Source organism: Notamacropus eugenii, chromosome 3 (genome assembly GCF_028372415.1).
Source record: "Notamacropus eugenii isolate mMacEug1 chromosome 3, mMacEug1.pri_v2, whole genome shotgun sequence".
In the NCBI taxonomy this organism is placed as follows: Eukaryota; Metazoa; Chordata; class Mammalia; order Diprotodontia; family Macropodidae; genus Notamacropus; species Notamacropus eugenii.
In genome coordinates this window covers 468,857,514-468,873,217 of record NC_092874.1, presented here as the reverse complement: position 1 = coordinate 468,873,217, position 15,704 = coordinate 468,857,514, and the positions used below count along the sequence as shown (strand labels likewise).

At 39.8% G+C, this 15,704-nt stretch overlaps 1 protein-coding gene across 3 annotated transcripts in view; it reads left to right on the top strand.

The window, feature by feature from the left end:
* The first annotated feature begins 204 nt into the window (after nt 1-204).
* NPSR1 (neuropeptide S receptor 1) overlaps nt 205-15,704 on the top strand; it is a 153,321-nt gene continuing 137,821 nt past the window's right edge. For all 3 annotated transcript variants that reach the window (XM_072598863.1, XM_072598861.1, XM_072598862.1), the window contains exon 1: nt 205-354. In XM_072598863.1, coding sequence (XP_072454964.1) covers nt 205-354 — 150 coding nt within the window. The remainder of the gene's footprint in view (nt 355-15,704) is intronic.

Here is a 15,704-nt window from a genome sequence, read left to right as displayed (position 1 = left end):
ATGAGAAGGTAGGTGCCTGCAGAAAGGTTTCTCTCCAGCTCTGCCTCTGCTCACTCGCCTCTGCTGAAGCCCTGTCTGCCTCTGCTAGGCAGTGGAGGCAACGCTGAGCTCGAATGTACAACTGTGCTCTTCAGGGAAGAGGCAGGCAGTACTGACTTGGCCACAGCCCCCGGCAAGCCAGGAGGGGCAGGGTGGATTGACAAGATGCAAGTCAATGTCACAGAGGGCAGCTGGACTGTCAATGGGACCATGGAACCACAGGATTCCAGCCCCCTAGCAAGTTGTGCAGAGACTGTGACTTTTCCTGAAGTGGTGGAGGAGGAGGAGTGGGGTTCGTTCTACTACTCCTTTAAGGTAGGTGGGTTGCTTTCTCATCATCTTCATCTTCATGCCCATCTGACTGTCTTTTGAGAGTAATTCACAGCACAAAGAAAATGGTTGAATATTTAGCAAGGATTTCTCAAACCCTAACAACCCTAAAGTTCAGGAATCAGCCAGGGGATTCCCAAAGATCAGGGACCTGCAGGTCCTAAATAATATAGAGGAACCTGGATAGGGCTTCCTGGGAGGAGAGACAGGCAAGATTGTACTCTTGTCCCATAGTCAAAAATGAATTAGGAGTCATCTTAGTCATTGATGTCTTTGCTTCTTCTCCCTCAAACAAACTAACAAAAATATAGTTTTCCTTTCCTTTATGGTAGTGCTGTGGATGTCAGCCTTAATGGGGAATTGAGTTTCCCTAAGTTTAAAGTAGGGATTAGAGAGATGTGAGGGTTAGTTTCACCCAAGTGAAAGGATAGAGGAAGGGGCAAAGGTAGACCTTTGAATTCAGGGCAGTCTTTTTGGATCTTTAATTAAGCCTTTGTGGTGATGGTTTGGGGTCATGACTTTGACTGGAAAGTCTGAGAATTAGCACAAGGCAGGGAGCTCTGGTCCTAGCTGCCCCACTATAAGCTGGGTGACGTGGGGTGAGTCACTACAACTCTTGGAGTTTCAGTTTCTTGATCTAAAAAGATGAGATTATAACACCTATCCAGTCTTATTCACATAATAATTCACAGAGGAAAAACCTCTGCAAAGTGACAAGGCACTGGAGAAAAGCAAGAATCATGTTTACTAACAACAAAGGATGTTAAGGTGCTGTATGTGTGCTCTTAGAGAGATCTGCATGTAAAGTACCTGAAAATAGCCCCAGATGTGCTTTGTATATGGACACTCCTTTATTGAACTGAGCTGAATGGATATTGACAAAACAAATCTTCACAATGAGTTCTGTGGCCATTGGACAACAACAGAATCTTTGCATAGGCAAACATCAAAAACTTCAGGACATCTCTGTGTCTCTCTCTGTCTCTCTCTGTCTCTCTCTAGCTAGCTATCTCCCCTCTCTTTTTCCTCTGTTTCTGTCTTTGTCTCCCTCTGTCTCTGTCTTTTTCTCTCTATCTCTGTTTCTTTGCTCTGTCTCTCCAGCTCTGTATGTCTCCTTTTTCTGTCTCTCTACTCTTTTTCTCCTCTCTCTCTCTCCATCTCCCTCTCTGTCTCTCATCTCTCATACATACACACACACACACACACACACACACACACACACACACACACACACTGGATTCATCAGAACCTGCAGAAATTCCAAAGAATCACAAGATCATAGATTTAGAGCTGGAAAGTCCAACCCTCATTTTACAGACGAGGAAACTGAAGTTTGGGGGTTTGCCCAAGGGGGGTTTCCCAAAGTCACACCTAGAATCATAGATCTCAAGGTGCAAAGAACTTTGAGACAATCCAACCCAACATCTTCATTTTACAAATGGGAAAACTGGGGCTTTGAAGAGGGAAAGGGACTTGTACAAGGTGACATATCCACTAAGTGGAAAAGGAAGATTTGAAGTCATATTTTTTGACTGCAGTCAATCCATTATCCCAACACCGCCGATTGGAATTATGATTTCCTTCTCCAAAAAGGGGAGTGTGAAGAAGGAAGGGAGATGCTTTCAAAGTTTTTGACTCCCTACCCATTCCAGAAGCAACTTTTTAATACCTGTTCTATACCTCTTATGAGACGTTCAGCTTGTGTGATATTTACTCTGTACTTCCTCCCAGGCTCAGCTTGCAATCCTCTCCAGTCAGCAAACCCCAGGGAAAGAGAAACTGTGAGATTAAAACAGTTCTCTCTCTAATGACTCATGAATATGAAGGGAGTGCAGTTTGGCCACTGGGAAGCACCCCTCTGCTCTGGAGTATCTCAGTGTACATACATGATCACCCCAGCAGCAGTTCCCAGGAAAGGAAAAGTGAATTACAATTCAGCTTTGTTGCCCTACTCTGGTAACTGAGGAATTGTGTCCTTAAGACAATCACTGGTTACAAATGATGAGCATCTGGCTCAAAGAACAGGAGGCATGCAACCTAAAAGTATATTTCTGGCCATTTTCCTCCCCCCTGTCTTCCCCTCCCTCCAGTGAAGCCTGCCAGTGCAGAATCCCCTGTGATATTTACGGAACATGATAGCAAATAGAATGAAGAAACGCTGGTCCTTGTAAATGCAGCATTAATGAAGGAAAAACCAGGCCTTCAAAGATGTGTGTAATCATCACTCTAAATGCAAAATCCCATTTCCCTGTTTCTAGAAAATGAGGGAGGAAACAATGCTGGGGGGCAGTGGGGGAAGGGGGGGCAGTGGTTAATATCAGAATAAACTAGCAAATGCCTGCAGGCTCTTCAGGTGGCAGAATCTCTGGTTACTCCCGTAAGCCTCATCCCCTTCCCACAGCCTCCTCCCCAAGCACAGGAACTGGGGCTCAAAATAATGGAGGTGGGAGGAAGCACAGATCACATCCTACCCCTGAGGCTCTGAGCCCACATTAATCTTTGAAATTATGATCCTCAATTACTAAAGAGCACCAAGGCTACCTGAGAGTTCCACAGCAAGCAGTGGCCAGGAGACATGGTAATATAGATTTCAATGAACTCAGACTTTTCCCTTCCTTTGTTAATGGCAAAAGTTCCCCCCAACTACCTTTAAAGGGGAGGAAGGATGCTGGAAACCCTGCGCCCAGGGGACATGTATGTATCTTAAAAAAAGTATATTCAAAGTGGTATCCCTAGGTACTCACCTTGTCTTTCACTGAACAAGCTGCTAGGACCAGGAATAAAGACTTTCCATTTTATTAGAGAGTTTGGAATAAAGGACTTCTGGTTCACTGAAACTTAGCACAGGTGCCTCATGGGATACTTCTCAGTCAGTTTTTTTCTAGTTCTGTCTTTGGTGAGTATTTTAGGAGAGAGCATGCTCTCCATTTAGCCTTGTCCTATGGACTTAAAGGGTCAGTCATCCTCCCTTAGTACTTGCTGCAAGTGACGTTAGCCTCAGAGAAGAGGTGGCCCTCCATCTCCTGTTGCCACACTTCTGCCTTACCTTTAAGGATGCAGGGTGATCATGGAAGAGAAAGGAAATGTGTTGGTTGGTGAGAGAAACAAGGCAAGCACTTTACTTTTGGTAATTGCAAGAGACTGTATGGTCCTAGTGGTCCCTAAGAGCATGACTTATGAAACTCTTAGATAATACGTCCATGGGTTGGTCATGTGTTAGCGAGGAAGACAGAAAATAATCAAGTGCCAAGAAAGATTTGGGTTTGGAAGGGGAGGAGAAGGACCAGGCAGTGGATGCAGCTCTAGCTAATATCCCCAATGCCCGTGATGGTGAAATTTGTCAGTGTGAGGACATCCAAAGGAGTCCTAACTCTTGCATTCCTTGGACCGACCTCCTCAGTGCCAAACTACATCATTTTCCCCTGGTCAAGGATGAGGGTGTGGTTTTTTCTCATGAAACAAACAGTCCCAAGGATAGCAGACCTAAAGGGCAGTAATCCAGGGAATTACAGGGGCGGTCCCTTACTCTCCCCAGGGCACCTTTCACAATCAGATGCTGTTCTTTTGTTTTAATCCTTCATCTCTGGTGGGGCACGAGAAACATATTTAACTTTACACAAAGGGTTTCCCAGGTTGCAACAAAGAATGATTTTGTAAAAAAGAAATGTTTCAAACAAGTCAGTGCTCTGCTCTCCTCCCCTGGCCACACAGAAAACCAGGCAGAAAATGTCCCCATCATGCCTCTACTGACCCCTGGGGTGGATGGTTCGAAGCATGGAAATCAGTGCATCGCAGGGAGCAGGGAGGGGATTAGGTGAGAAAATCTCTTCTTTGATTTTCTTTTCATCGTGAAGGAGGGACGCATGAGGAGGAAAATATATGAGTGAATGAATATAGTTATTCCCACAAGGAGCAATCTCAGAGGGCAGATGGAGACCCAAAACAGAAAGATCCTCCCACTGCTCAAACATTATCATCTCAGTTAGGAATATCTCTGGCTATAATTTCAAACTACCTCTGAATGGAGGGGCCATTTACCATTTTCCATAAAGAAGCTTGAGGCAAACAAAAAAATGTGAACACAGAGCTCTAGCTTCATCATTCCTCCGACCAAGATAGAGGTCTTTTGTAGAAGAAGGTAGCAGCTTGCTGTAGAGAGCAAAGAGTGGTCCAGTAAGAGGCAGGTTATTTATTATCATCCTGGACAAGTCCCTTACTTCTCTGAGACTCAGTTTCCACATCTATAAAATGAATGGTTCAACTAAGTAACTTTAAGGTTTCTTCCAGCTCTTAATTTACAAACGTTTTACTTCTAACAGTCCAAAATATATCTTTTATGAAATGTTGATTATTATTCTTTATTAACTTGATAGAAGTTAACATTATATCTACAATTCATTCTCATGGCTGCAGTATTTGAAATAACCTTGGGAAATTCACAAAATTATAGACTTAGAGCTGCAAGTTACCTTAGATACTATCTAATTCAGACCTGTCATTTTATTAATGTGGCAATCAAGTCCCTGAGGAAATTAGCCAGCAAGCTCTCCGTTCTGTGGCTCAAGTAGTTTCTTCAGTGGCTCTAACAACTGTCACTGTTTAGCTAACTGAGAGAATCTCCAGACAAGCCTAGGGCCAGTCTTACCTCTTGCCTCTTCTTTGTCCTTTCAATAACCCCCAAACCCAAATGGGGCTCTTTGACCTGGACTGTACAAGTAGGACTCTGGAGGGCATGGTAATCCATTTGAGCACAGAGATAGGAATCTCCTTTTCCCCACAGTCTCACTCAAGTCCCTGGCCCTATCTCATCGACCAGAAAACTAGATCATTATCAAAGCCTTAAGAAAAGCTATGAAAGGTAGTAAGGTGTGGTGGATAAGGAGATAAGTTGCAGAAGACATGGGTTCAAAGCTTATCTCCAAGACAAATTAGCTATGTGATCCTGAGAAAGGCATTTAGATTCTCAGCACCTTGGGTCACTCTCTAAAATGAGAAAGTGATCATTTGCTTTGGTTAAGGGAGCTTCAATGATGATGAAATTGCTGGTCTGGATTAAAAAAAGGTGGGGTAGAAGGCATCTGCTCTTACCTCATGGAAGTTGAGCACTAGAAGGAACTTCAGAAGTTATTCAATCCAGCCTGTAACCCAAAGTAATTCCCTCTATCACATGGCCAAAAGGTCATCTTCCAAATACTGTTTGAAGACATCTACTATGACATGTTAAAACTTCAAGAGATATAGTTTCTGGGAAATTAATTATTTTATTTATAATGTCAACATTTTATTAATGAAAGGGTCAGCAACACTCTTGAATGCCAAAGACCAATCATGGAGGTGGGATCAGAGTTTATATACTCTTGCAAGAGTAGGTGTTCTAGAGAGTGGCAATCAATTCAGATATCAGAGAGCTACAATCAGGATTCCACAGGACTTAGCAGCTGCAACATTAAAGTATCAGAAGTCAAGGAACATGATATTCCAGAAGGCAAGGGAGCTAAGACTACAATCAAGAATCAGCTATCCAATGAAATTAAGCATAATACTTCAAAGAGAAAAAAATGGTAATTCAATGAAACAGAATGATTTCAAGCTTTCATAAAGAAAATAACAGAATTGAACAAAATATTTGAACTCCAATATCAAGATCCAAGAGAAGCTTAAAAAGATAAAAAGTGATCAAGAGAACATAAAGGATTCAATGGAGCTGAACTGTTTACATCCCTACATGGGAAGATGACACTTGTAACTCTTTAAAATTGTACTACCAACAGTACAGCTAAAAGGAACATAAATGGACAGAGGATATGGGTAAAAGATGAATTAGAGGAAATGACATAAAAAATGATTAAAGGATGTGAAAGAGTAGTACACTGGGTGCAAAAGGAAGGCAGAGGTAGAATTGGGTAAAATATTTCACATGAAGAGGCACAAAAAAAATTATTGTGGAGGGAAAGATGGGAGGGTGGGTGATGGACATCACTTGAACTTTACTGTTATCAGTATTGGCTCAAAGAGGGAATAATACATACACAATCATTTGAATATAGAAATCTATCTTATCCAATAGGAAAGTAGGAAAAGAGGAGATTAAGTCAAGGATGGGGTGGACTAACAGAAAGGAGGGCAAATCAAAGGAGGTTGCAGACAGAATTAAAACACTGTGGATAAGGGAAAGGGTGAAAGGATACAGGAAACAAACAGGAGGAAAAATAGGATGGAGGGAAATATATAATGGGAATGTGAATGAGATGAGCTCTCCCATAAAACAGAAGTGGATAGCCAAATGGATCAAAAATAAAAATCCTACAATATGCTGTCTATAAGAAACACACTTGAACCACAGAGTTACACACAGAGTAAAGGTAAGGGGCTGGAGAAGTATCTATTGTGCTTCAACTGAAGTAAAAAAAATAAAAAGCAGTGGTAGCAATCCTGATCTCAGACAAAGCAAAAGCAAAAAAGACCTAATTAAAAGAGATAAGGAAGGAAACCACATCTTGCTAAAAGATACCCTAGACAATGAAGTAATGTCAATACTAAACTTATATACACCAAGTGGTATAGTATCCAAATTCTTAAAAGAAAAGTTAAATGAAGTTACAGGTTCATGACCAAACAACAGATAAAAGCATTCCAAAATGTAAAATAGATCAGTTTGATGATATTAAATTAAAAAGCTTTTGCACAAACAAAGCTAATGCAACCAAGATGAGAATAAAAAGAAAAAGCTGGGAAACAATCTTTACAGCAAGTATCTTTGATAAAAGCATCATTTCTCAAATACATAAAGAACTAAGTCAAATTTATAAGAATATGAGCCATTCCCTAATGTGAGAAAAGGGGGACACTCATGCATTGCTGGCAGAGTTGTGAAGTGGTACAATACTCTAAATCACTTTTGATTAGAGAAATGCAAATCAAAACAGCTCTGAGGTACCACTTCACACCTATCATATTGACTAATAGGACAAAAGAAAAAGGAAAAAGATAAATATTGGAGAAGACATGGGGAAAGGGAGACACAAATGCACTGTTGGTGGACTTGTGAACTGACCTAATCGTTCTGAAGAGAAATTTGGAACTGTGCCTAAAGGGCAACCAAACTGTATATAGCCTTTGATCTAGCAATACCAGTACTAGGTCTGCATCCTAAAACGATAGGAAAAAAGAGAAAAGGACCTAAATGTGCAAAAATATTTATAGCAGCCCTTTTTGTGGTGGCAAAATATTGGAAATTGAGGAAATGCCTATCCATTGGGGAATAGCTGAAGAAGCTGTGGTGTATAGATGCAATGGAATATTACTGTGCAATAAGAAATTATGAACAGGAAGATTTCAGAAAAACTTGGAAAGAATTGTATGAACTGATGCAATGTGAAATGAACAGAATGAAGAGAACATTGTACACAGTATCAGCAACATTGTGCGATGGTCTTGAATTACTCAGCTCTTCTCAGTAACACAATAATCCAAGACAAGTATAAAGGACTCACAAAGGAAAATGCCTTCTGCATCCAGATAAAGAACTGATGAGACTCTGAATGTAGATCAAATCATTCCTTTTTTTTCATTCTGTTGTGTGTGTGTTTTCCTTTTAATCTGTTTCTTCTTTCACAGCTGTGATTAATATGGAAATGTTTTATATGATAGCACATATATAATCTATATCAAATTGCCTGCCTTTTCAAAAGAAGGGAGGGAGGAAGGGAGAAAAATTTGGAACTCAAAATCTTGTAAAAAATGAATACTAAAAATTGTCTTGACGTGTAATTGGGGAAAAAATGAAACACTATTTAGAAAGGAATGGATGTAATTTTTAAAGGAGAAAAAAAGCATAGAGTAGAAAGTTAACATAATGCAGTAGAAAGAGCAATCAATTTGTTATGATAGAACACAGGTTAGAATCCTGGAACTGGCACTTAAATTTGTGTGATCTTGGGAAATTCAATTTATTTCTATGAGTCTTAGTTTTCTCATCTATAATAGGAGGCTGCCAGATAAAATGATTTACAAAGTTCCTTCTAGCAGTAAATCCTATCATGCTCAGAGTTTAAAAAAAAAAAAAAAGAGGCCTCAAATCTGAATTTAGGGTATGCCTACATTTCAGGATGGAAATTTTATGAGAAAGCAATGGTTTTTTTTCTCCACTGGCTATAATACACAATTTTAACAAAAATTATAACTTTATGAAATACACATTATGAAATTATGATGCCAAAACTGAGGGTCAGGGTCTAAGGGCATTATTTCTGGTTTTGGATCACTAGGCATGGTGGCTTGTAGTCTTTGGCTATGATTAAGGCACTATCAAACTGCACGTACCATGGAGGGGCTTTATGATCACCACACTCCGTTAGATTGGAGCTGAGATAATCAACAGGTGACACTAAAAAGATCAAGGCCAGAAACTGATAGCAGGGATCAATGACAAACTGCCACCACAAGACTAGTGGAGTGGTGAAACTAATGGAGGAAGTCCAGGAAGTTGAGAATGACAGAAGGAGAAGAGACAAGACATCAAGTAGGGAGAAGCTAAAATGGAAAGCACAAGGGAAGCCCAGGCTGGGAACAATACCAAACATGCTAACAGTAGGTTAATGACATCATCCTATGACAACAGCTGGGATACAAGTTAACAAAGAAGGCAATAGCCAGGGATGTGGTGGGGTGAATTTGAAAGGGATTAAAAGAGCCAATTGCTAAGTATTCAATATGAACATTTGGAAATCAGTAAGTGCTACAAATCAGGGCTTAATTTATTGTTTTGCCAACTGTCCAGACTTAAGAAACCAGTAGAGAAATGTTAATAAAGCAGATTAAATTCTGAACGCAGTGTGTATTCTTTTCCAAAGAACCAATTATTAAAAATTTGCCAGCACCATGCTAATTGGGGCTTCTGAACCCTCTACTCTTTATGTAGAGAAGAAATCTCTCTCTTTGAGCTCTGATTCACCTAATAGTTTTCTCCACTCCAAGCTATACAGACACAGGAGTCAGGAGGTGAGGTATCAAATTAAAATTCTACTTTATAATTATTCTTTGCTTTCAAAGAACTTGGACTTGAGTTTTTGGGGAAATATTCATATCCACTTCTTGTCATGGACAATGGGAAGGCTTCTAAATGAAGATGGTCTTGTTTATGCACCCATAACTTTTGTGGATGGGGACGGTCCCTTAACCTTAGGAATAAAAGGTAAATGAGTCCTTAAAATACTTTGCCCTTTATCTCCCTCGTAAATGACCTATGGCTCAATTTCAACAGACTTGGGCAGTGCATTTGTTAATTGATAGAAAGTCTGAATAATGAATCATCGGAGGCCTCTAGACAGAGCCAAGATGGCAGAGTATAGACAACAACTCAGCTGAACTCTCCCAATATTCCCCTCCAAACTATTTTAAAATAATGCCTCAAATCAAAGTCTTGGGTGGCAGAGTCAACCAGAAATCCACATGAGCCAATTTTCCAGCCCAAGACAATTTAAGAGGTTGGCAAGAAAGTCTCACAGGGTGGCACTGGGCCTGGAGCACTGTGCACACAGAAGCAACATGCCTTAGAGGCAGTTGCGTCAGTTGTAGCACCAACTTCAGGAGCTCTCAAGCCAGAGACAACAGTAAGGTGGTTTGACAATCGATCAGGAGATTACAGGGGAACTTTTGTTGGCACTGGGTGCAGGACCCTGTTGCTTTGCCCATACACTGTTCCAGGTTGCAGTCCTAGGGCAAAGAGGAGTACTAGCACTTGTGGCTTCAGGGAAGCAGAGGCCCTGATCACAGTTGGGACCCTGGTCACAGTTCCAGGGTAGAGAAGAGTGTTTGTGTTTGCTTACAAGAGAGCAAGGGCCCTGATATTTGGTGCAAGGCAGAAACAGCTGCAGGAGAACAGGAGACCTGGTCATAGTGCCAGGGTCAAGAGGAACTCTAGAGTTTACAGATGCAGGTTAATAAAGTCACTCTGTCTGGATAAAAACCAGAGCACAGGCCGTGACCACAGGCTCTAACCCTAACCCCAACCCTATTACCCTAACTTTAACTTTAATTAAAGGTATGAATATTGATGACTGACTCTGTCTCTCTTTCTTTCTCTGTCTCTGTCTCTCTCTCTCTCTCTCTCCCCCTTTCTGTGTGTGTGTGTGCCTAAATAAAAATATCCTAAATTGATGAACTCAGGAAAAAGGAGAGGATGGCCTTCTTCTACTGGACCCCAGTGAGCAGCACTAGAAGTAGTGGGGATAGTAAGGGGATGAGGGTGAAGGGGGTGGGGTCAGCAAGATACATTTACACTTGACCTAAAGAAAAAGGGTTTCTGAAGAACTAGGAGCTGTCCAAAACTGGAATGACTTGTCCTAAGGAAGCAGTAGGCGAAGTCTTCAAGCAAAGGATGAATGATTAATTATCAGGAATAGTCTAATGTGGTAAAGGGAATTCTTATTCTGTGAATTCTTGTGAATTCACTTGACTTATTATTTAATAATCCAACCTCAAGCAGAGATTCTTTTTGTTTCTTTTTCCTCCTTCTTCCCTCCCTCCCTTCTTCCTTCCTTTTCCTTCTTTCCTTCTTTCTTTCATTCCTTCTTTCTTTCTTTCTCAGTTGCACAATGAATAGACGAGTGAGATGAGTCAGGAAGACAAGTTCGAATCCAGCTTCAGATACTCATTAGTTGTATGTTGCTAGGCAACTCATTTAACCTCTCTCAGCCTCAGTTTCCTCATCTGTAAAATGTGAATAATGATAGCACCTACCTCCCAGGTAGAGTTATAGTGAAGGACAAATGAGATATTCATAAAGTACTTTGCATTAGTGCTTGACACATAGTAGCTATGTAGTAAATCCTTGTTTCTTTCCTTCCATTTCAAGTTCAGTGAAATCTATAGACCTTCTTCAGAATAATGTTTTAAACGCATAGAATAAAATACATAGGCTTACAAAAGAAACCAAAGGTGTGTGAAAATAAAGTTACATATATTGTTTTTCATCCAAATTTACAAACCCCTTGAAATCTATCTACAGATTCCTTTGGATGTCTGTGGACCCCTACTCTACAGCATAGTTTTACTTTCTTTTTTAATTTTTTTAGATTTCAAGTACATTTATTTATTTTTACATTTTGAGTTCTCAGTTTTCTCCCTCCTTTCCAACCCCACATTAGAGAAGGTCAACATTTTATATATGTGTTTATATAATATATATGTGTATATATAATATATAATGCATGTATGCACATATATACATATATATTTAACACTGTACAGTACCTACTTCCATATATCAGTTTTTCTCTGGAGGTGGATAACACTTTCCTTCATAAGTCCTTTGTAGTTGATTTGAACAATCATATTATTCAAGACAGCTAGTCATTCACAGTTACTCTTTGAACAATGTCAGTCTTCCTATATATAACATTTTCTGTTCTGTGTGTTTCACTCTGCATTATGTTATCCAAGTCTTTCCATGTTTTTCTATAACCAACTTGATCATCATTTATTATAATACAACAATATTTCATCACAATCGTATACCACAAGTTATTCAGCCATTCTCCATTGGTATCTCCTTACTTTCCAATTCTTTGCCACTGCAAAGAGAGTTGCTATAAATACTATAGAACATTTAAGTTCTTTCCCTTTTTCTCTGATCATCTTGGGAAGTAGACCTAATCGTGCTATTGATAGGTTTTACAACCAGTGTTACCTCACACAGATTTACAACTCTTTGGGAATAAATCCAAATCACTCTCCAAAATCTTTCAATTGGTTCACAATTCTACCAAAAGCATTTTAGTATCCCAATTTCTCAACATTCCCACCAACATTTGTCATTTTCCCCTTCTATCATTTTAGCCAATCTGATAGGTGTGAGATGATACCTCAGAGTTGTTTTAATTTGACTTTCTCTAATCAATAATGACAGAGCATTTTTTCATGAGTTTAATGTGGATTTCCTTTCAATAATTATAAATGAAACTTGCAGGTGAGCAGCATCTGTTAAGTGTCAAAATATAAATCCATTTGGAAAAACAAGCTAATGGCTAAAGAAAATTTGCAAAACACTTACTGTCAATTTCCTTCCCCTGGAAGTAAGTGCTCATATTTATAGCACTTTCCAGAAGAACAACAACGATAATAATAGTAACTTAATGAATAGAGCATTGAGACCATAAGTCTGTGAATTAAGGTTGTAGCGAACATAAGATGCCTCTTTTCCTTTTATGTGGTTGCTTGTTTGGAGCCCAGTAAAAGGCAATAAATGCTCTGTCTATAGGTGACAAGACTGATCACTTTGAATAAAACCTTATAGAACAGCTTTGATAGATTTTTGGGCACATCTGAAATCAGTTACCTCATATTCTCAAAATAAGTCCTGAAATTGTAGAAGGTTCATCTAATAACTTATATCAGCTTAGCATCTTGCTAGCTACCACTGATAAATTAAATACTTTGGTGAGAGGGAAACAAAGTGACCTTTAAATTATTGCTGTACAATATAGACAGTGTTGACAAATATGTAATCGGAAAGAACAAAAAAAATGGAACAGAACAATGAGTAAGTACATTGATCAAGCTTGGTCCTAGAGAAAAGCTTAGAATATGCCCCCTCCTCTTTCTTTGCAGAGGTGGGGGACAATGGTGGTAAAATGTCACATTTGTACCTCCATATAATTGATGTCATAAATGCTTTTTTTCAGTTGCTTCCATTTTCTTCTTTTTAAAATGTTATAAAACATGGAAGGAGATGTGGGAGGGATAGATTCAGAAACAAAGGTGAAAAACAAAAGACCAATAAAATAGGGTTTAAAATAATTTTCTAAGTGACAAACCTCCACTAACTGTGTCATAGTACAGTGGAAGTGACTCTGGTTCTCAAAAGCTCTGCTGGCAAAGCACAGGTTCTGTCAGATCCTGCTGCAGTGGGGAGGTGGGGTCCTTACCCTTACCTCAATGAATGTCATTATCAGTCCATAAACATTTACTGAGTGCTTCTATTTGCCAGGCACTATTGTGGGGATACAAAGACAAAAGATAGTCCCTGTCCTTGAGAAGTTCACTATCTAATAAGGGATACCTCACTTGTGAAAGTGCTATAGACAGGATAAATATAAAATAATGCACAGTGGAAAGGTACTGGAATTAAGAAAGATTGGGAAAGGCTTTTTGTAGAAGGTGGGATTTTAGTTGGTACTTAAAGGAAGCCAGGGAAGTCAGGCAGCAGATTTGGGAGACAGAAAATGCCCAGAGTCAGGAGATAAAATATCTTATTCAAGGAATAACAAGGAAGCTGATATGACTGGATACTCTGTAATATTATTAGATGTTCATGATAGGTAATGTATAGTATAGTGTCATTAAATATAATCAGTTATAGAGCATAACAAAGATTTCAATTTTTAAACAACATAATTCAAGTCCTGTGATCCATTTATGAAGTGAGGGGTCATGCCCTGTCATTCTTATTTACATGTGGTCACTGGACCCAGATGGCTCCAAAAGAGACAGTGAGGCTGATGACCTTGCACAGGTCTCCCTCACTTAAATCCAATTCATTTGCAAGTCATGGCATCATCTTCCTGATAAATGAAGAACAAACAACAACAATGAAGTGAGAAACTCTTTGGGTCAAGAAAGGTGTGGCTGATTGACTATCCAAACATGCTAACCATGTCTCTGGGAGCTTCCAGTAGGTGGATGGATGTCAGCAGGTGTGAGTCACAAAGTGAAATATTGTAGTGGTGGAAGAGTTTGGGTCATAATTTCTGCAACCATAGTTTAATCATCTATTTAAGCTAAGATCTTAATCTTTTTCTGGTTCAGTGCCTAACTGGCAGATTCTAATGATGCCTGGCTTCTGTGATTCTACTATGGCAGGTCCAGGATCATTGAAGGGATGAATAAGGGAATCTTGGAAATACATGAGTATTCAAGGTTTACTCAATCCTGCATTTAAGACTGAAAGGAAAGTTAGTGGTCATTGGGGCCAACTCCTTCTATAAGTGAAGACATTGAAGCAGAGAAAGGCTAAGTGACTTGGCCAGGATCACAAAGCTAGTAAATATCTGAGGTAAGACTTGAACCCAGTCTTTCCCCACTTCAAAGCCCATACTTTCTTCACTACACCAGGCTGTCTGTTCTCCAAGTCACCTAACCCCCTCTTCAGTCATGAACCCTACAAGAGTCCTAGAAGCCCCACTTAAACATCTCTGGTGACAAGACACTAGCCATTCTCCCTTTGCTCATTGCAAATGGTGCAGGATCTTTTCCTTATGTTAAACTAATGACTTACTCCATGTAACTTTCTGCCATAAGTCCCAGCTCTTTCTCCCCCTTTCCCTAAGGGCAAGACAAACAGAACAAGTTTAATCCCTTATTCACAGATAGCCCTTCCTAAAAACAACTGTCTCATCCCACTCCTTATCCCCCAAGAGTTCTCTTTTCCGAGCTTAAATGTCATGGCATAGTGGAAAGAGCTTTAGCCTGGAGTCAAAGACCCTGGGTTCAAATCCCACTCTTGCTATTTCTTGCCTGTGTGATGCTCAGCAATTTGCAAGACCTTTCTGGGCCTTTGTTTCCTTCTCTGTACAATGAGAGAACTGGACTAGATAGTTTCTGAGTAACTTCCAGCTCTAAATCTGCGATCCTAGGAACATTATCAGCTTTGTGGTTCAGTGAACAGAGCACTAAGTCTCGAGTCCATAAGACCTAAATTCAAATCCAGACTCAGACACTGACTAACTGTGTGACCTTGGGCAAGTCATTTAAACTCTCTTTGCTTCAATTTCCTCATCTGTGAAAGGGGAGTGATAATAGTAGTTGTCATTATCAAATGAAATAATATTTGTGAGTCACTTTGCAAACCTTTAAAGCTACATATAAATACTAGTTATTATTACCTATGACACCCACATGCTTCAATGGATCCTTCACACTGTCTTGTAGCAGATAAAATCAAGACTGAGTCAGGAACACTTGGATTTGAATTTTGCTTCTGATATTTACTAGCTATATGGCTATTAAAGTCTTCACTGATTCTCAAATAACTTCCTTGTAATATGATGATTATGATAATGGAGATGCTAGTGGTGATGATGAAGATGAAGATAATGATGGCATCTGTAGGCCCCACTGCACAGAGTTGTTGTGAGACTCAAATGATGTTATGCATATAAAGCATTTTGCAAGCTTGAGTGGCCCAGGGGAATACTAGCTGTTGGTAGTGCTTCCTGGTTTTCCCTGTTCACCCTTTTTGAGGAGAAAGCTTTGACAGGGTCATGATTGACAGCTCAAAGCCTGAGCTTTAGGGAAAGATCCAGTGCTTTTCAGGACAGCTCTATAATGGGATTCTA